The 22,106-nt window shown below is 39.9% G+C and overlaps 1 protein-coding gene across 6 annotated transcripts in view; it reads right to left on the bottom strand.

Moving 5' to 3' along the window:
* Positions 1 to 1,415: 1,415 nt before the first annotated feature.
* Positions 1,416 to 22,106, bottom strand: part of NR5A2 (nuclear receptor subfamily 5 group A member 2) — a 137,848-nt gene continuing 117,157 nt past the window's right edge. For all 6 annotated transcript variants that reach the window (XM_082701959.1, XM_082701961.1, XM_082701960.1 and 3 more), the window contains one exon: positions 1,416 to 4,785. In XM_082701959.1, the coding sequence (XP_082558085.1) occupies positions 4,538 to 4,785 (248 nt within the window). In that variant the 3' untranslated portion in view covers positions 1,416 to 4,537. The remainder of the gene's footprint in view (positions 4,786 to 22,106) is intronic.

The raw sequence follows: 22,106 nt of genomic DNA, 5'->3' as shown, positions 1-22,106 counted from the left end.
TGACCTCTGCAGGCTGCTGGCTTGGGCTTTGGAGAAACTCCCTCTCCACCAAATTTTTTAAAAAGTGTGTATAACCACTGAAAACATTTTACAAACTGGTGTTCTGGACCCTGCTGGACCTATGTGATATTTACCTGGGTTATACATAATGTTATCTAGCTGCATGCTTTTCTGTATGTAAGTTACAGTTCAATCAAATATGAATACATATTTCCATATTCCATGGAATGTCAAGGAATTTTTTGTTTTAAATAAATTTCTTCCTGGTAAGAGGTTGATGAGGGAGACGTCTTTTGTAGGCCACTCTTCAGTTGCTTAAAAATCTTAGTTCCGTGATCTACTAGAACCTAAATGCAGCATTTTGAATCTGATTCCTTGGTGTCTTTTTGAAGGATCCAAAGAAAAATCAGTGCCTTCTTGGCAAAGAGATTATGACTCCTGCTTATCCTGGGAAGGCAGAGGCAGGGCGAAAGGAGATAGCTTTCACCAGACCACAATGTTTCATAAGCATATTGTTTTGTTGTTCTTGTGTTATTTTGAAATAGAGGTCATTATTAATTTCCAAAACGATTTTGTACATATTTCCTTGCTTTAAACATCTCCAAAGTCTCAGTGGTACTGAAAAAGGTTAACTTCTAGGACATATACATTGTTAAGGTTAAACTCCAGAAAACATAAAAAGGCTTTTATTTAGGGTTTTACATCATTGACATTTGTATACGTAGTAGTGATTTGATGCCTGATTTTATCTACTTTTTTTTTTTTTTTTGAAGGTTGTTTATTTGAGAGAATCAGAGAGGGAGAGAGCACAAGCAGGCAGAACAGCAGGCAGAGGGAGCAGTAGGCCGCCCACCGAGCAGGGAGCCTGATGCAGGACTCCAGGATCATGACCTGAGCTGAAGGCAGTCGCCTGACCAACGGAGCCACCCAGGAGCCCCATAATACCTTCTTCTTTTCAAGCAAATCCTTAGTGTCACCCTGGTTTAGAGAGTGCAGAGCCAAACTGCCTGGGTTCAAATCCCTGCTCCTTCACTCACTGGTTTCTCACTCTCCGCAAGAAACTTTAAGAGGAACATAGTAATAGCAGATGGAGCTGTTCTGAAGATCATGTGAATCCACAAAGTACTTGGTAAGCTTATTAGGGGGCAGGGTAGACAAAACGTTAAGACACTTTTAAGATATTTCTGCTAACCTGTTATAACAGTAATATAAAATGCTTTTTTCATATGGAGAGAGGACGCACAGATCGTTTAACGCTTCAGCTACCCAACCTTGGACAAGACTATTCTAGATAACATCTGGAGAGGGGAAAGTTATCTACTCGGGGTGGATTCCACTCCCAGTCAAGGATCTCAATTACTCAGAAGCTTTAGTATCTAATAGAATGAGGACAGCATAAAAACTTTTAAAAATTATCAGGCTGGGCATATCAATATTTATTGAAATACTGAAAAAAAATCCATTTTGTCGAGAAATTCCTGGCAAGAACTGACATGACAATATGTTATTTCACTGATACAGTAAGAAAACGCCAACAAGTAACCGACTTCACACTCGAAACATTGCATGGATTCAGGTCCAAGGTAGCGGATCTGCAGTACAAATGTTCAGACATTACAGATTGTCTGTTTACAAACAGAGACCAACTCTAATAAACCACGCTAAGCCAAAAAAACGTTTATATCTGAGTCTGCTTTTACTAATGAATCCTGTAACTGGTAAGGCAGTTGCTAAGGAAATGTCTCGTGGCAGACGGGTTAACAACGAGCACTAGAGAAATATCCCTGGCCAACTGTGGATGGACCACAGTCGGCTGGGGTACATTCTTGTTTATCAATTTCTGGTGTGTGTGGTTTTTTTTTTTTTTTCCCCAATTTCTGTTCTTGATGTCACCAGGAGTGTGGACCTAACTCTCCGTGTTGTCTGTCTTTCTTTCTAACTGCATTTAGGACGGAATTTGCTAGTTTAACAACATACCAGTAATTGACATTTCCTAGGTTTTATTTTCAGCAGAGAGTACTACTGTGTTATTTAAAATAAGAGAACATGGACTTACAGAATCAATGTACTTAGGGTTGGTTTTTTTTTTTTTTTGCAATGTTAAAGACCCTCCAAATAACTATCCCACCAATCTCGTAAATGCCGCCACCCATGTTCCACACACAGGACGCAACCATTTCAGTGTTGACAACACCCATCCCTCTCCACAGGTCTTCTAGCCAAGTTGTTTTTTAACGGGGGAGAGTAAGGATACTGCCGGTCCACTTAAAGCTTTGGACATGGACTCTGATCAGCTCTTTTCCCTTGTCCTTTGAGCTGCGATTACAGGTGACTGAGACTTTGCACTGAGGAGCTGTGAACACTCCGCTTAGCGAACGTGTACCCTTCATGTGGATGAATATTAGAGGCGATTAAAAAAATAATAAAATAATCCTTTTCTACACACAGAAGTAGTAACTCATATCTTTGGTATACAACTTACAATGCTTGTAGAGGAAACCAGGGAAGACTCCACCCTTGTTAAATTTACTTGAAAACAGAGGAAACTACAAGTCACATAATTTACAATAGATATTAAATAAACTACAGTGGTAATTATGTAGATTTACAGACACTGAATCAAGTGGATGATTTTAATTCATTAAGACCCTTCTCTGTCCCTGAACTATGTTCTGCTAACTTGAAGACATGCTACAGTAAACACATATATTTGGTTTCTTCAGTCTTGGTTATATCTTATACAAAGGTGAAACCAAGGAACAATAAATTAGCATCATCATTGTCTACAGTTGAAACTATGATATACAATATAAATAAACTATTCAAAAGCCTGAAACATTTATGAAAAAAATTAAGGGACTAGGAGATACTTTTCAGTTTTTACAGTTTTTACAAGTGATTGTGCCGCTGATAATCTCAAAAAAAAAAAAAAATCAAAGTCTAAATGAGATTCTCGTTGTTGATTTTAGTGTCTCACGACATACAATAATTAAGTACTGTTAAAAATAATTACCAATCAGAAAAATAACATCAAGGAAATTACTGCTTTAGCTATTTTGTAATATCAGTTTTCCCTCCCTTCCCCCACAGGACCTAAAAGAATGTAAACACTATCTTTGACTTGAGAGTATTAATACTTTATTTTAAACAAATGTTGATCCACATCTGCACAGCTACCTCTCAGAATTGTGAAATAAGGCAAGACTTCCATACCTGTGGCATTACATGTCAATAATACTGCTATCATTGTTGGGAGAGTTTGTTTTGCAAGTCTTTGTCCTTCAATATTTGTTCTAGAGCAGACTTTGGTCTATGACTCAGAAAGGTCAGTATCATTCTCTTCCTTCACCTTTTGGGGAAGATTGGGATCGCTTTAGTATCTTTCCAGTCCATCTGTAGGCATCATTGTTGCCATTCTATGTTAAGGGGGTGTTCAACTGCAACAAGCAGGAGACTCGAGACAATTGATAAGCTCACCTTTTCCTTTCTTTTTGCATAGCTTAACATGCTTCGGTTTTATTTTAAACTACTTAGCACTGTGACTATTTGACATCCCAGATTAAAATATGTTTCAGGTTTTATTTTCAAACAAACTACAAACTTTGATGGTTCAAAAGATGGATGTACCCTAACAAGCCTTTTGGCAAGAAATTTTCATGAAATCTGACAACGCCAAAGCCACATTTCAGTAACAGAAGCAGAAATAAGGTCTAGCTTGCTTTAGCTATGGAGCATTTGTTTTAAGTTTGTAGTCCTTTCCCTTAATATTAATTAATGCTTATATAAGGTCAGAAGAGGGATACTGCCTGCTTTTTTTTTTTTTAACATGAACACATGACAGAACCCAGAACATATTTAAAATGGCAAGCTAACATATTACAGACTGTTCTTATCAACTGTTTGCAGGTCTAAGACACAGACATTCAAAATTAGGCTTCTCATGATTTGGTGGAGCTACTAGTAGGTGTGGCTGAGCACAAGTCCATAAGGACAGATTCCGTGATCACAGGACAGAAGGTGCTGGGTCCTTGAAAGGAAGAGGAAAGGGCTATTACAGGCGCAGCCGATGGATTTTTTTTTTTTTTTTTTTTTTTGAGTCGTTTTAGTTCAGCTTTACCGTGGAGGCATTCCATAAGCTCAAATCCCCTGCTGTAGAAGCCTAATTAATAACACAGATCAGTTTCTAAATTTCTTCACAGCGGAGATCAGTTTAACTATACAAGAATTGTTCCATCCGTTTTTATTCCAATATGGTGTTGGTATCCATCCAGGAGTTCAATCCACTCCGTTACCATGTCTTTTATATGGAATCCTTTGGGGATGTGAAGCCTTTGATTCACAGTTTGCAATACAAATACCCTGATACATCATTTATTTGCTAGTAAGTATTTGATTATTATGCCTTTTTAAACTCAATATCTTTAAACCAAGTTTTTAATTAGTGTTGCTTGGAGCAGTTCAGAGTATTTTTTTTTTTCTTTCTTCCTGTCTTCCCCCCCCACCAATCTCTTTTTGTTTTGAAAGCAGGGGCTGGAACCTAAGCTCTTTTCGCATGCAACATTTCAATAAGGAGGTTGTTGTAGGGCACATCCCCGTTCAGGTGCTTGTAGTAGAGATATTCCTCAGCCTGCATGCTGATGGCCCGGATTTCGGGTAGTCGAAGAAGTAGCTGCCCGAATTTCTCTGTTTGCTGTGGGTAGTTGCACATCGTATAGTCCAGCAGGGCAGCATTTACTTGTTCCTGGACACCTTCTACCAGCTGGAAGTTCTCAAGGTTTTTGACATCTGGATTTAAAAAAAAAAAAAAAAGCACGTTATTTTAATGGCATTTTAATTCCTGTTTACTATAGCCGTGTGTTCAATTAATGGATGTATTTTCCTCCTGACATAAAGCATACTTTATAAGCTGCTGAATATTCAGTAAGCCCCACTCGCCAAGCTTCCCAGGAAAAGGCTCACAAAAGAGCTTTAGAAGAATGTCTTGTTGAAATTCTGCATATACCTCAAATCAATTAGACACCAATGGATTTTGAGCAAGGTCAACTCTTTTCATATCTTACAAAAGGAAAGGTTTGAGGATTCCTAAAGTAGAGGGATCATAATATATTGCCGGCAAATGAGTCCCTAGAGAAAGACCTATCTTAACCCAGTATATTACACAATTCATATAATTCTGTATTAATTTTTCTGACCCAAGGTGAAATCTGTGTCCAGGGTATGATGTAGTTAATTCTAATAAAAAGTGACAGGGTTCTTGTTTCTGTTTGACATTTTCTAAATGATTCTGAAAGCCTTTGACTTGTCTAGCCTATGCTAATGAACCATCTGGTACACTCCAGTGACTGCCAACAGAACTATTCGCTACTTGGAGCTCTCTAAAATATATATCTCAGTGACTAATGATCTTTATCAAATGAAAGCCCTGTCCTTTAGGCAGAATACGCGTCGGGATGGCCAGTGCCCTTTAACCCGAATGTGGTTTGAAAGTCTGATCCTCGGTCACTCATACAGAGAAGATGCGACACAGGCATTTCACGCAGCCTAACTCCTGATGATCATCCAGTTGTTTTAAGGCATCTGCCCTAGCGGTCTTTATAAATACTGAACAAGGGAGAAACACAGAATCAAAAAAAGACAGCATGACATACAGATGCATACATGCGCAGACAGCGAACAAGGGAAAATGGTTTTGTTGGAATTCCTCTTCTGGAGTTTATTTACACTAACTCCAACTTTAATATAATGTGTATATAGGAGTCTCTCGAAAAAAATATATAGATATGTGTATTTACATACATCCATGCTAAGAAAGTAAACAGATGCAGCACCCCTCCAGCCCTGTTTTATTTTCTAATTGGATAAAAATAAATAAGAATGATTCTGAAGAAAACCACATAATCCTATGATTAAAAGGTTAAATGTACTAAACTCAGTTACTAGTTACCATAGTAACTCATACCCAATACTTCTGGCACTGAACTTGGCTGTCAAACTTAGTCTGTACTTATGTGCCCGTCCATTCTGGTATCTCTAAATCCTCTTAAAATAAAATTACTCACTTGCCTCGGGGTGCGGGGGTGGGAGATGGGCAGAATGGGGAAAGGGGTGCGGGAGATACAGGCTGCCCCTTATGGCATGACCGAGTCAAGGAAATAAAGGGCACAACGTAGGACATGTGGTCAGTGACCCTGTACTAGCGTTGAATGGTGACAGATGACAGCTGCACTTGGGGTGGGCACAGCACAGCACACAGAGAAGCTGAATCACAATATTGCATCCCTGAGACCAATGAAACACTCTGTGTCAATTCTACTCAAATAAAAAAAGTAACAACAAGCAAAAACAACACAAAACAAACCAAACAAAAAAAAAAAGGTTACCTTACATCTGCTGTTTAAATGTGTCTGGGATGATTTTCGTGTTTATATTTTGAGCCATAACTTTGCATTCAACATGTTTCCCCCTCCTCATCCCCCAAGTCTCTGCCCCAAATTAGAAACAGTGAGGAATTAGTACTGAAATAGGTATGCAGGGCGAGCATTGGATACCACCATCTATTTCAAAGTGAAATGGGAGAATAAAAAAATCTGATTATTAGTGAGATGTGCCAACAGACAAATGCTAACACTATTAGGATCCGTGTCTTCTAGTGACATTGAAACTGGCAGGCAAGTTGTTGCTCACTTGACATACAGCTAATAAAGCATTTTCCATCTGATCTAAAATATTTTATTTTAAATAATATTATTTATTTATCTGAGAGAGAGAGTGAGCGAGAGAACAGAAGCATGGGGGAAGAGTGAGAGGGAGGGAGAAGCAGACTCCCTGCTGAGAAGGGAACCAGATGCGGGGCGCAAACCCAGCACCCTGGGGTGACCTGAGCCAAAGGCAGATGCTTAAACGACTGAGTCACCCAGGCGCTAATCTAAAATATTTAAAAAACTATCTTAAGTCATTTGAAAATACAAATACATTGAGTTACATCTGGTTCAAAATTACAAAATGTCAATGAATAGAAATGCCCTTGATACACTCTAGCCCATTATGGGACAGAAGAATTTTACATTCGTGTCAGCCTTAACCCTGTGGCGCACCTTCTCCTTTCAAGGGCTCGCACTCTGGTGATGTGTATGGGTCCTTCATAAAGGATCACTGCAAAGAGCTGACATCATTTAAAAACAGTTCCTCTGAATATTGGCAAATTTCTTGTTGTTTTTTCTTTCTACCCTTCATCCAACCTAAAGAAGACAGAATTCACCTTTCTCTTTTACATACGAGTAGGAAGTTGAAAAAGAAAACAAGCCACTTTAGGTGTTACAGTGAGCTAAACACCATTACAGCAAAATAACTGAAATGGTGCATTATTTTATGCTACAATGAAAGATATTCTCACAAGCAGGGAAAGGTAACAAGAGTCACAGAGATTAATAGGGAGGATGGAGGAATTTGCACAGTTTAAAAATGTAAGATAAATGAACAATAGTCTTTTTAGAAAACAATAGTCTTTTTAGAAAGTTGTTGTTGAAACTTTTTTTGATAAATGTATTTTTTGAGACCTAGGTTCTACCTTCTGTGATAAATTACGCCACTCTGGTAAGAAAAAAAATCTATTAAAAAACATAAAATGAAGGAGCATTAGTTCTGGTTTATGTGTTTACTAACATCACAGAATAATCATTTAAAGTCTCCAGATTAGCATGTGCTGGATAATTTCTATAAAAACTGATATAAACTGGTACCTTTCTTCTGAAAGTTTAAAAATATATGCCATTTTTCTTCTGAAGGAAAAAATACAGCTTTCCTATACTTTGGCCTTATCTCTAATTTTTCTCTGAAGTCCATCAGAGTTGGGATGCCTGGGTGGCTCAGTGGGTTAAGCCTCTGCCTTCAGCTCAGATCATGATCTCGGGGTCCTGGGATCAAGCCCCGCATCGGGCTCTCCGCTCAGCGGGGAGCCTGCTTCCCCCTCACTTTCTCTGCCTGCCTCTCTGCTTACTTGTGATCTCTTTCTGTGTTAAATAAATAAGTATATATATAAAGTCCATCACAGTTGAATTCACGTGACTGAATTTTCCCATTAAGCCAATTCTAAGAATTTCTCACAAAATCTACCAAAACTTATGCTGCTAATGACCCCAAAGGTACTTACTGATTGTATGTTTTGTGTCTACAGAGACAATCTGTAATTTGATGTCAATGATCCTGATATTTAAGCTATACAAGGTGGAAAAAAGAAAAAAGAAAGAACAAGATTTTTATGGGATTACTATCATTTATTGACCATGTAGTTCCTGGATCAATGCTTTGTGGGTTGACTCTACTTTCGGCTATCAATTCCTCTAGCGGCATTTGCAGTGCTTTAGTAACCGTCTGTTTCCCTAGTAGACTGTAAGCACCTTGGTGTGAGGACTCAGTATTAGTCAAAGCATCCCCAGACAATTCTCCAATTAATGTCTGCTTTATGTTATTGATGTATTTGTCCAAGACTGATATCACTGTGACATTACTATTACATTCAACTGTTAACTATCTTTTTTTTTTTTTAAGATTTTATTTATTTATTTGATAGAGATCACAAATAGTCAGGCAGAGAAGAGAGGAGGAAAGCAGGCTCCCCGCTGAGCAGAGAGCCAGATGCGGGGCTCAATCCCAGGACCCTGAGACCATGACCTGAGCTGAAGGCAGAGGCTTAACCCACTGAGCCACCCAGGCGCCCCCAACTGTTAACTATCTTATAAACCAACTTCGTTTCTTTTTCTAATTCGAAACTGGCTTCCAAAAATTGATTTATACAACAGATTTCTTCCTGAAATTAAGTATTTAAAATGTGACAATATTTTCTGGCTCAAGAACCATGTGTGAATCCTGTGGTCTGAATAATCAAGTCTTAATTTACATGTTTTGCCAATGAGGATTTCCCTTGGACAGTTTTACGTTAAGGGAAATGCACCCACATCCTCATTTGGATTTGGAGTTAAGATCCCTGAGTTTCTACATTTCTTGCATGTCTAGTCTGAGAGGTGGACCATAGTTTCTCTGCTATGGTCGAGATGGTTCACAAAGACCTAAAAGCAACAGGGAAGATTAAGTGCCAAAATACTGATACCACCACCTCTTGGAAGACTCATATTTTTCTCTTTTATGTAGTTCATTTGCACTTACCTCTTAGGAAGAGTCCAGAAACTTAAGTGTGCTCCCACAATACTAAAGGAATTTTTTTTTTTTTAAGATTTTATTATTTATTTATTGAGAGAGAGAGTTGGGGGAGACGCAGAAGAAGAGGGAGGGAGAGAATCCCGTACCGATTCTGATCTGAGCACGGATCCCAACGCGGGGCGTGATCTCACAACCCTAACATCATGACCTGAACGAAAATCAACTGCTGAATGCTTAACCGACTGAGTCACCCAGGCGCCCCACGGAATTCATGACCTTTTGTGAAAATTCACACATGAAATACAGATGAAATGTATTCCATATTAAGTAATGAACGGGAGCTGGCATACATGGTAGTCTAAATTAAGTAACAGGGCCCTGTAACACCAAAACCTCTGAATGAACTGATATTAAATTACACGAGAAAACAAAATCTGGAAAAATTATTACCTATTCTGGAGTCCTCAGAAATCATGTTTTCAAGATGTGTCCAGTTCCCATCTAAATACCACTGTACTGTACCGTATTCGGATTCTAGAAAAACACTCAGCTGGAAGAGGAGGGACTGACAGGAGACCAGAATTCCCACCAGTTCTTCTGTGGTGTCTGACGCTGGATCTCCAAGTCTCCTGCATTTGGCCCTCCATGTTCCCCTTTGAAATTTATATAAGCTTCATTTTAATACAGTTTAAAAATACAAGTTAATGAACTCTAGCACTGCAAATTCGGAGTTGGAAATTGCATGTAAACAGACAGAGCCATCCCCTACCCTTACTCTATAGCCTTTAAATTTTGATGACTGGCAAAAGCATTTTGTGCTTCTCCTCTAAGTATCAATCTCTTATCATCTATTCTACTTTATTCACTGAGGGACTAATTACCAACTTTTTATATGAAGCAGTATTACGATAAGCTCACAGTGGCATGCTCAGATTTTTTTCCATCCTTATTGGAAAGTAAACCCTTAGGTCTTCTTGAATATATTACAGCACTGGCTTCTCAGCCATACACAACACTCAGACTCTCTCTGAAGATACTGATTTCTGCCTCTCTGGTACCTGCCACATGGCACAGTCTGTAAATCTTCCTGTTCAGCACTTTTTTTCAGTGATGGGTCCTTGGCTGAGCAAGGGGGCTAGGAGCTGGGGGGCTAGGGGCTCAAATGGAGTGTGCTGTCTTTTGCTAAGAAGATAATTACCTTTGTTAATTTTCTGCATGTGGGAAAACAATTGCATCTTGCCCTTTGAAGGAGATGAAAGTGGGAAAAAGAGGTACTATTTCGCACCTAGAGAACACTTTCTTTTCCTTGAGGCTTTTGGAAGGCTGGCGATCTGGTAAATAGGTACACAATCTGTCCTTTGCTTAATATGCCAGAAAAGGAGAAATTTTCTGTAAAGAATTAATTTAAAAAAAAATTTTTTAAGGGTTATATTTAAATAATTTATATATACATGATTTTGTAAGAACTTTGAGAGCAACTTGCTACTTCTTTTCATATGAACAAAGTTCACTTAATAAAAAGTGAGGGTTGTTTAGTGGTTGGACAAGGAGGACAAGATATTTTAGTGCTGATGTTGAAGATTAAATTCTATCCTGTTTTCAGCAAAACTTCAAACTCAAGATTTTACATTCATCACTGTTAAGTCCCCTAAAAAATGGGTTTGTGTGTCTATATGCTTATTAGCCCACGAGCTATTTTTAGCAACTAGAGTACACAATTCGGTGTCTTCAAATGCAAATTACTAACAAGAAAATGAAACTCTTTGGCAGGAGCTGTATGTAAAAACATGGACAAACAACATACGCATTATTTATGTACATAGAAATAACAAGCCTTTACAACTACTGACGGCTTTGTAACTTACCAGGCATTATAACATGCATTATTTATTATTTACACCTTTATGTATATGTGTATATGAACTCGTCCATCCGTCCGTCCATCCGTCCATCCATCCATCCATCCATCCTCTCATTCATTCAGTCTGATAGCCCTGTGCCAGGTATTAAAAATACCTGGAATAAAACACACAGTCTCTGTGTGAAGTAGTTTATTTAATGTTATAGAGATCAGCAGGGATGTCTTGGGCACACGCAGGATCAGCAGCTTCACTTTCATGCAGAAGGAGAGCAGAGGGCAAGAGGAGGATGGGCCATCGAGTTGAAGAGTGAAGGACACCACCGGTCAGAAAGAGTCTGGATTTCAGTCTGAAAGCAATACAGGTGCACTGAAAGGTTTTAAGAAGGAAACAGTCAGCTCTCTAAGTTAGAAAGAGCACCAGAAGTGGAGCTCCAGAAGGGGAGCTCCAGTACCAGAAGTGAGGAGAAGGGATTGGTATTTGGAGGAGGGGAAGAAGGGAGCAGTCTCATGCGAGGACAGTCAGGAGGCTGTCGCAGGAACAGAGATGAGAAGTACCGTGGACCACGGGGCTGAGATGAACTTGAAAGGCATCAAGATCATTGGCTCAACAGGGCTTCTTGGCTCTGTGTTCATCGAGAGTAGGAGAGAGTGAAGATCCTGGATGACTTCGGGGTGTCTGTCAAGGGAGGAAGGTGGTGGCTATCCTTTCAGCAAGAGGCGGAAGAGGGTATTTGAGAGGGCAGAATGTAGTAAGTCTAGGTATAGCCATGTTGAATTTAAAGAGCTTGTGGAACACTCAGTAGATATAGAGGGAATGGCAGGAAATGAAGGCCCAGACCTCAGCAGAGAGGCATGGATGGTGGTCAGAATTGGGATTCACCAATGGACTGTTCTTGGATGAAACCCTCAGGCTCAGTGAGAATGTTTAGACAGAAACAGGGCCTAGTGGTGGGATTCTGGAAAAGGCTAGCTTTTAAGGGATGCTTTCTTGAGAAGGTATTATAGGTATTTTGAAATTAAGACTCAGAGATTAAATAGCTTTTCTAAGATCTCAAAGTAAGCCAGACCGAGGGAGGGAGAAGCTAACATTTCCAAGCACTAGTCAATGTGCAAAGGAATTTTTTTACACGTTTTCGCATTTAATACTGTTAAGAATCTTATTGGGAAGATATGATTATCTTCATTCTCCAGATAAAGAAACAAGATTTCCAGGGATCATGTAACTCTACCTCCTCAGCATACTAAGGCACGGACCCTGAATTTTAAGAAGCTCTCTGACTCTGGAGTCCTTGAATAATGCCCCCAAGACATCCCCCAGCAGAGCTGGGTATTGGACCTTGAAGGGCTCCTGACTTTCAGGTCCTGGCGCTTGTTTCCCCCTAGCCTGCAAGTTTCTGCCACCTGCTGGGGTTGGAGAATGGGGTGTCCTCCTTAAAACAGTTCCTTTTCCAAGGGGTCTCAAAATACATGAGTTTTCAGAGCATTTGAATGAAATAGTATACTACTGATATTTATACTGGTATGTCGCATACTTTTGATTCATCTTTGATGATTCTGAAGAACTTGAACATTTTAAATGCCACAGATCATTATTATAAATAGCAGTCACAAGTGAGACTGAGTACAAGTTAGTGTCATAAGGTCTTTTCTGAGCAATCCCCAACCATCCCTTTCCACTGGGACTATAAGGTGGCAGGACTAAGGAAAAAAACAGTTTCTCTCTGCTTCATATATGGAGTTTAGGAAAAAGGGTTCCACTGACTTAGGAAGTTTGAAAAGCGCTTGACTTTGTGGTTATAATAGCATCATTCAAAAGGAATTTGGTCTGATTTAATTTCACTGACCAGTCCCGTCAAGCAGATCTTTCCTTCCCTCTGTGCCTATGGTTCTATCTGTAAAATATGGGAACTCACTCTCTTAGTCTCTTAGGGTCATGGAAAAGTAAAATATGGATTAAATATGAATAAACTTTTAAAAAGAGGTCGCAGTTTTCCAAAATTAAAGCACAGTGAATACTTGAAAGTTTATCCCATCCATGATCACAAAGAATATTCCAGAAAATGGGACCAATTCTGAAGTTTCAGTTGAAGACTTTTCATGCTATTGTGTTAATTTTGAAGCCCAGTTCCCCCAACTATATGCAGCAGTCTGCAAAAACACTACCTCGAAGCCAGTGGCTAGCACAGTCTCCAGAGATGTGCAGCTTAGAAATATCATCTCATAAAGAATGTCACCTAGAGCAGTGCCTGCCCTTTTGTCAATTTCTGGTTCATAATGTCATCCCCAAGAGGCAATGGACATTTAATTCCTCACTAATTAAATATCTTTATTTTCAGTCTCAATTCTAACTTTGAGATCATGAGCACCTCACTATTTGGGGCCTCAAGTTTTCCTCACCTGGGAACTTCAAGGTTGGACTTGGTCTCTATCGTCACCCACAGCCCTAATGGTCCATGACTGGATGCTTGTGAACTGAAGTATGAAAAGGAAGATACTGGGTTGTCAGTTGTTAAGCTTCTGCCTTCGACTGGGGTCATGATCCCAGGGTCCTGGGATGGAGCCCCGCGTCAGGCTCTCTGCTCAGAAGGAAGCTTGCTTCTCCCTCACCCACTACCCCTGCTTGTATTCCCTCTCTCGCTGTCCAATAAATAAACAAAATCTTAAAAACAAACCAAAAAAAAAAAAGGGGGGGGGGAGGGAAGATCCTGAGTTGTCAACATACAGGTAACAAGCAGAATTCTGCAATCATTCCATTAGACTATCACTGGCTTTTTTTTGCTTAACTGTCTGGAAAGTGCTTCAATTCTCTAAGATGGTTTTTGGCCTGAATTACAAATCATTTCAAACTTTGTTTAGTACACAGCTATGATCTGACACACTGTGCCCCAGGGAAAGTGGCACTGAATTCATTTACGTTGAAGTAGCTCCCTCCTTGACAAGGAAAAATGGAGCCCTGGCATGCACACACAGAGGTTGCAGAAGTTTCAAAGCTCCTGTGTGCCGAGGATGGGCAACTTCTCTGTTGAGTACACAAAATACAGAATCGAATACAAATGGTATCGCTTAAATACTTCTAATGAAACAGTATTCCAGGAGTTCACATACAGTGCCTTTTCGGAAGAAAATGGAAATCCTTTATCATAGTCCACCTTCCCACTCCTCTCCAGATACACTGGTCTCCTTGCTATTCTTCAACATGGAAACTTCCTTCTGCCTTCGGACCTTTGCACTTGCTGCCCTCATTCTGCATGGTTCTTCCCCTGTTGTACAGATTCACTCCCTCACGTCACTTCAGCCTTAGTTCAAGTAACATCTACTCAAAGAAGCCTTTGCTGACTACCCTTTCTATAGGCTCGGCCTTGTTATCAAATCACTCTCTGCGCCCTCACTCTGCCTTATTTTTCTTTAAAATACATGTCATGTATCGCAGAGATATTTGTATGCCCGTATCTGTTCCTAGCAGCACTGTTCACAGTAAGCCAAAAGGTAGAAGCAACCTAAAGGGCCGCTGATCACTGAACAGATAAACGAAATGTGGTCTATACATCCAATGGATTTTTTTTTTTGTAAAATTTTATTTATTTATTTGACAGAAAGACAGAGAGAGATCACAAGTAGGCAGAGGCAGGCAGAGAGAGAGGGGGGAAGCAGGCTTCCCCACTGAGCAGAGAGCCTGATGCAGGGCTCAATCCAGGACCCTGAGATCATGACCTCAGCAGAAGGCAGAGGCTTAACCCACTGAGCCACCCAGGTGGACCTAACCACTGGGATATTAAACAGCCTTAAAAAGGAGGGAAATCCTGACATAGGCTACAAGGACACTGTGCTAAATGCAATAAGCCAGTCATCGAAAGAAAATCACTGTTATGAGGCACCCAGAGAAGGATGTTCATAGACAGAAAGTAGGATGGTGATTCCCTGGGCCTGAAAGAAATGAGGGCTTATGTTGAGTAAGTCTAGAGTTTGGGTTTTGCAAGATGAAAAGAGTTCTGGAGATTGGCTGGACAAGAAGGTAAATGCATTCAGTGTTCCTGAACTGAACACTTACAAGGAACATCAAACGGAACCACATCCCTTCAGGCTGCTTCCGTGGTCCTTCCATGAACGAACGCCTGATGCCTCAGAGTGACCACTGCCCCATTTTGTGTTCCTACATAACCTCAACTACACATTCTTACTGTTGCTTGTTGGACTGAGCAGACATTATACGTGTATTTGTCTAATTTTTGAAACTGCCTGCTACCCTCATCAGAGTGAAAGCTGTGAAGGAAGACTTGGTCTAATCTGCAGCTCTATCTTAGCATCTAAGAGGGCAGTGCTCGGCTTAGAGAAGATCCTCACTACAGCTGACCCCTTATTATCCACGGCGTGGCCTTCCATTGTTTCAGCCACAGGCAGTCAACTGTGGTCTGGAAGCAGATGACCTTCCCCCTGATGTGTGATCAGAACGTCAGCAGAGCCTCACGCTACACCACAGCGTCCACACCATTCCCCTCACTTCACCTCATCCCGCAGGCATTTTATCTCCTCACGTCATCACGAGAAGAAGGGTAAGGTGTTTTGAGAGAGAGGAAAACCACATTCATGTAACTTTTATTAAAGTACATTGCTAGAATTGTTCCATTTTACTATTAGTTATTGTTGATTATCTCTTACTGTGCCTAATTTAGAAATGAAACATTATCACAGGTATGCATTTATAGAAAAATGTAATATATATAATAAGATATATAAATTATATATATATATGTGTATATATATATATATATATATATATATATATATATATATATGTGGGTTCAGTATGATTCACAGTTTTAAGCATCCATGACTAGGGGTCTTGGAACATTTCCCCCATAGATCAAGGGTGTTGGGACCACTATAAATATGTGAAGAATGAACAAATAAATTTCCTGATTAAACACTGCTTTGCCCCAAACCAAAACCTTTTCCTTTTTTTTTTTTTTTTTTTTTTCCTCTAACATACTATTCTTCCGTATCAAATTCAGGGCAGACTTTATTTTTGTTTCACGCAGAATTATTTCATAACAGTAAGCAAGAAGCACGAAGTCCATTATGTATTGCATTTTCTTGGGGAAGATTCAAAAGGGAATTTTGGCTGGGTGCTCTGAATGTAGTGCCAAGCCTGCCCGTTTTTCTTGAATCATGTGGACTTTTCTATGTGTAGAACATTTTACTTGGCCACGTTTTACACATTTACCAGCTCACTCATTGACCCATATTGAAGGCTTGAGGTTCTGTAGCTGCGGCTGCTTAATGGACATCTCTTCCCCAATGGCCTGCGGGTATCTCAAACTCACACTAAAACTGAGCTCACTCTCTGTTTTGCTTTGTTTTTCCTGAGTCTATTCCTTCTCTTGTTTTCCCTAGACCAGTTGGATTGGTATCTTTTAATACGTATAGATGTCACTGCCACCAGGGAGCCTCCCCCGAGCCATCTCTATAGATCCTCTAGCACGTTCCATTTGCCCATCACATAGATGATTGGGTACTTCGTGGTTATCTGACTGTCAATTGAGAACAGGGATAGACCTACCTTGTTAATGGCTACCCTTCCCTCCCCAGGCCTAGCACAGTGCCTGGACAAAGCAGGAGACTATGTCACACTGGTCGAGTGAAAGAAGGTACTTTCACAAGAATTCCTACATCAATCTTCCCCTTGCCTGTGCCTGAAAGATCTTCCGAATTATTTTCAGTCCTATCTTCCCTGTCAAGTTTTTCTTTCTTTCTTTCTTTTTAAAAGATTTTATTTATTTATTTGACAGAGAAAGAGATCACAAGTAGGCAGAGAGTTAGGCAGAGAGAAAAGGGGAAGCAGAGCCCGATGCGGGGCTTGATCCCAAGACCCCGAGATCATGACCCGAGCTGAAAGCAGTGACTTAACCCACTGACCCACCCAGGTGCAGCCACACCACGCCCCTCTCTGCCTGCCCCCGCCCCCAAACTTTTCTTGATCTTCCAGTCACTGGTCTGTATCCTGCCTCCCCTACTAGATTGTGTTCTCTCAAAAGGCAGTGATCCTGTCTTAACTTCCACACAGCCCAAACACAGCACCACACACACAAAAGACACCCAATACACATACTATTAAACTTGCTAATTTGAATTAAACTCCCATAAAGCATATGCAAATCAACTCCCTAAGAATATACTGAGCACCTTTTATATGCCAATAGTCCTAGCTGTTAAACTCTTAAGCAGTTTTAAAGTTCACCTTGTTCAATTCATAACCAATTTCAAACATCACAGCAGAACATATTTCCCATAATTTATCTCTAAAAAAAGTATAATTGGATTCAAATCAGATTTAAAATGGAAGAAACCGAGTTCAGTGAATGAGGAGAAGGGAAAACATTGGGTTTCTCTGATGTTATGAACTGGTAATCTGTGTTGACGAGGAAAAATCTATTTTGAAGCTGTACCGTGCTAAGGGGCCACATCAACTGACACAGAACACTCACATTTTCCTTCTACGTGTAAATTTACAGTTTGTTTTCCCAAAGTGTTGGGGGTAAAAATGAGGAAGGAAGGTTCTCCTAAAGAATTATTTTAAAAACAGGAATTAAAATAGATCCTGTTTCATCAACCTCTCCCATACCAGATGATAGCAAAAAACCACATTAAAATGCTTGGAGAATGAAAGGCAAAAATAAGGTCTCTGGCTGGGAACTGACGGACTATTTTGAGGCAGGGAAAGAAAATTTAAAGGGGCCCGGGATGAGGCCATTTTCTGGTTTCCCCCTCAATTTCAAATAAAGCTGTGCGTCAGAACAGACCTAGTAACTAAGGGCAAATACATACGATGCTTGATGACAGGTAACTTTTCACGTGTACATGACACTCAAAACTACAGCTGCCCCGGCCGGCCAGCCTTGGAAGTCAGAGTCCTTGTCTTGTTTTAAGACCATCTGTCCCCCTCAGAATACAAAATGTCCACATTCAGAAAAAGCAGCCCATTCCTGAGAGAAAAGCTCTTCACTCCATTCTTGTAGTCACGTCCCAAAACAGTTTTTGATTCATAACTTTGCATTTGATTTCCATTCAGGAACTTTTGTGGCTTTTGCAAAGTTTTCTTCTTCTCTTAGAATAAGATATGAGGTTTGGTTTGTTCAGGTGGTAAGTCAAGACTATGAATAAACCAACGTTATCATATGAAAGAGAATTAAACAGGCAGATCCAAGTGGGGATATATTAAGCCAAATTTAAGCTCGAGTTGTTGAATTTAGCCTGTACTAGATGTCTGGTTTGCCTCGGGATAAATTCAGCTTTCCAGCTAATCGAATGAGGAAAACTGCCTCAGGTATGATAAAATTTACAAGAGAACGCTGTCGAACACTTCTTGTTAAAAATATTAGCTTAAAGGCATTCTTATCGTCTTTGGGATGAAGACTGTATTTGCATTTAATTATCTGATTTCAAACTTTTATGAACTTGGATCAAATATTAGCTTAGCCAATTAAAATATTATTTTGTGTGAGTGTGGCTAAGAGCCCAGTTCAGTTCGACTTACTTAGCTTCGGTGGTGATCTACAACTTTCTCATTGACTTTGAGAGAGATGATTTCTAAGAGGTAAAAGGTAACATTTAAGAATTTACATGCACATTTACTAAACAAGGTACTGTATTCAAAATAAGTAGTTGGAGCCTTTCTCCACATTACAGCATTAGTCCAGAAGAAAAAAGATATAATCGTCTAGATATTTCCACTCATACAATCAATACTCCTTCATAATTCAGCATCTGAAATAAATCCTTTTCTTTAAAACTACTGTTAGTCCACAGCCCACAGTGCGCCTGCATTGCCAAGAGCAGCTTTCTGCTGGGCTTTGCTCCCTGCAGAAGGCTGGGCAGAACCTGTTGTTCTTATCCTCCAGGTCTCCGAGGGTTAGCAAGGGATACTGCTCAGGCAGAAAAGGAGCACGAACGAGAAGGGAAAGAGAGTGCCATGGGGAAAAGGTTTATGTGAAACAGAGGAACACTCTTTAACAAAATGCAATTGTTGGGAAAAGGCATTCCCCAGTCTCTATACCAAGCCATCAGTTTGTTTTAATTAGCTTTGAAATGCCTATTGTGGACTCGGCAGGGAAGGTCAATACTATCTTTTGGTGAACTTAGTCTTTCTGGCTCCAAGGCTAGGGCATGGTAGGTCTCTCTGCGTCTGACACAGATGTGGTCATCACTGCCCTGCTGTGCTCCTTATCCCAAATCCCCTGGGTAATGTGGCCTTTTGTGGAGGTCCAGGTGGTGAGGGTAGTAGGGGTGGGGGTGTGGGGGCATCTTTGCAATGAGTTGCCTGCAATGCCTCCTATGGACCTGCATCAGGTATGATTAGATACGAATTAAGTCAAATGTCCAGAGAACCACTGCCTCCCTGGGTCTAATCCCACTCATTTCAGCAGAACATTGAAACCAAGATGTGAATAGAATAAATATATATTATGTGAATATAACAGAAGAGAAGGAATATACTTATCATTTTAAAGAGCAAGTATTGGGGGCACCTGGGTGGCTCAGTGGGTTAAAGCCTCTGCCTTTGGCTCAGATCATGATCCCAGGTCCTGGGATCAAGTCCTGCATCGGGCTCTCTGCTTGGTGGGGAGCCTGCTTCCCTCTCTCTCTGCCTGCCTCTCTGCCTACTTGTGATCTATGTCTGTCAAATAAACAAATAAAATCTTTAAAAAAAAAAATAAAGAGTAAGTATTGATTGTTTTAAAAGAACGAAACATGGTATAGTCAAGTCAATACAAGGACAGGGTATGAAGCTCTGCCTCCCACGCACAAGAAATACAGAATCTAGAAAACATGACCACACTGTTCTATGGTGTTTATTGTTGGTTCACTAATTCGGACTCGGCAACTCAAAGTCTGGTGCAAATTCAGACACTGTATTTAGGTGTTGTTTTTTGACAGGAAGTTTACAGATGTCTTTCCGTTTCATACTCTGAGTATCTAACTCATGAGAAGATCTGTCTAAAACCAGCAGCAGAAGCAGAAATACAGGAAATTGAGCATATTATTGAAATGTCATTTATTTTAAAATCCAAGTTTTAAACGCTTTAAGACCTTTTATAAGGTCTATATAAATGGAGGCTTCTTGTATATTACAATTTCTGAGAATAAACTATTTGCTTGGTTCCTTCAACTTTTACCAAAACCCCGTCATCTATTTTATGTAATTTCTCCCAACACTCTGGTAGGTCTGGCATTAGCCTTCCTGTGAGAGACATACAATCAATTAGCAATAAAATTCGGAGCAAGATTAGGTATTTTAAATGTTCCATCTGATGTTCCCAACCTCCTTTTAGTTGCACCACACTGTATCAATTGCATTATTTTACAGAAACCATTGGTCATTAAAATTGCTTTTCTTTAAGTACAAGTAAATTCAGCTTTTTGTCGCCAAGGTGGATAGTTGCGAATTAGTGAGGTTTATTGTGTTCTGTTTCTACCTGTGCTAAAAAAAAAAGTAGAATCACAAGCACTGAAATTCTTGCAGCTTTCTGCCCATATGAGAACCACTGTTTATAGATACACCTCTTCTAAATATCCAAGACTACTCTTCAAGACCTGGATATACTTCTTACTTATTAATACATCATTTCCCTTGGCTTACCAACATCCTGCTGCTCAGTAACATCAGAAGTTGAAATGAAGGTAGGAAAAATCATTCAGATGACCAATACTTATTCTAAATTACTGGGACTATAAAAGGAAAGAGAGCTCTCTGGGGTGAAGAACTAGTAGACTTAAGGGAAACCGACGACCTAACAAAAATCATTAAAACCAAATACCAATTTGGGGGACATGAATTAGTAATTCATCCAATTGCTCAGGGATATATATTTGTATGTGAAAGACAGAAAATCCATATTACCAATTTGTTTTGTATTTGTTTAACCATGTGGCAGAGAAATAACAGGATAAAGATTAGTCTAAGAACTTTCAAGAGCTTCCAACATTTTGCAAAGGAAGCAATCATTATTTTTTGAAGTGCTAAAACAGATAGTAATGATACTAAAATACCTCACATCTGATAGTACTTGCTTTACCTTATTTTTTTAAGAGTTTATTTATTTATTTGTCAGAGGCAGAGAGAGAGGAAACATAAGTAAGGGGAGCAGAAGGCAGAGAAAGAACCAGGGTCCCTGCAGAGCAAAGAGCCCGATTTGGGGCTCGATCCCAGGACCCTCTCTCTGGTCATGACCTGAGCTGAAGGCAGATGCTTAACCGACTGAACCACCCAAGGGTCCTTGATCATATTTGTTTTAGAAAATTCTATGCTCAAATTCTAAGCCCTATATAGGGAAGGAACTATGAATGTGTGCTCACCATGCCTTTTCGCACCCAGATATCATTAATTTAGTAGTCAGAAAATGCTTATCCTCTGGCAGTTGCATGATAGCCAACTCTTGATCATTTAGGGAATTATTGATCCTTGCATTTCCACAACTGGGAAAAACGAAATGAGGTGATTTTACATCTGTGAATACTGTACTAGCCAACTGGCCTTGGAAAGAGGAAACTGCTGTTAAGTCTCAGTTTCCTCATCTTTTAAAATGTATTGGGGGAGGCGGGGTCATGGTTATGTCTCCAAAGGCAAGGGAAGCAAGGGCAAAAGAACTACTGGGACTTGATCAGGATGAAAAGCTGCTGCACGGCAAAGGAAATAGTCAACATAATGAAAAGACAGCCTACAGAAGGGGAGAAGATACTTGCAAATGATTTATCTGATAAAGGGTTGGTATCCAAAATCTGTGAAGAATTTATCAAATTCAACACTCAAAAAACAAAAAATCCAGGCAAGAATTGGGTAGAAGACACAAACAGACATTTCTACAAACAAGACATACAAATGGCCAACAAACAAATGAAAAAATTGTCAACATCACTCGGCACCAGGGAAATACAAATCAAACCCAAAATGAGATACCACCTCGCACTGGTCGGAATGGCTAAAACTAACGGGTCAGGATAGCAACAGATGATGACCAAGGATGCAGAGAAAGGGGAACCCTCCTACACTGTTGGTGGGAATGCAAACTGGTGCAGCCACTCTGGAAAACACTAC

This window comes from Mustela nivalis, assembly GCF_964662115.1.
Source record: "Mustela nivalis genome assembly, chromosome: 16".
In the NCBI taxonomy this organism is placed as follows: domain Eukaryota; kingdom Metazoa; phylum Chordata; class Mammalia; order Carnivora; family Mustelidae; genus Mustela; species Mustela nivalis.
Note: the sequence above shows the minus strand (reverse complement) of the source record. Positions and strands in the feature narration are given on the sequence as shown.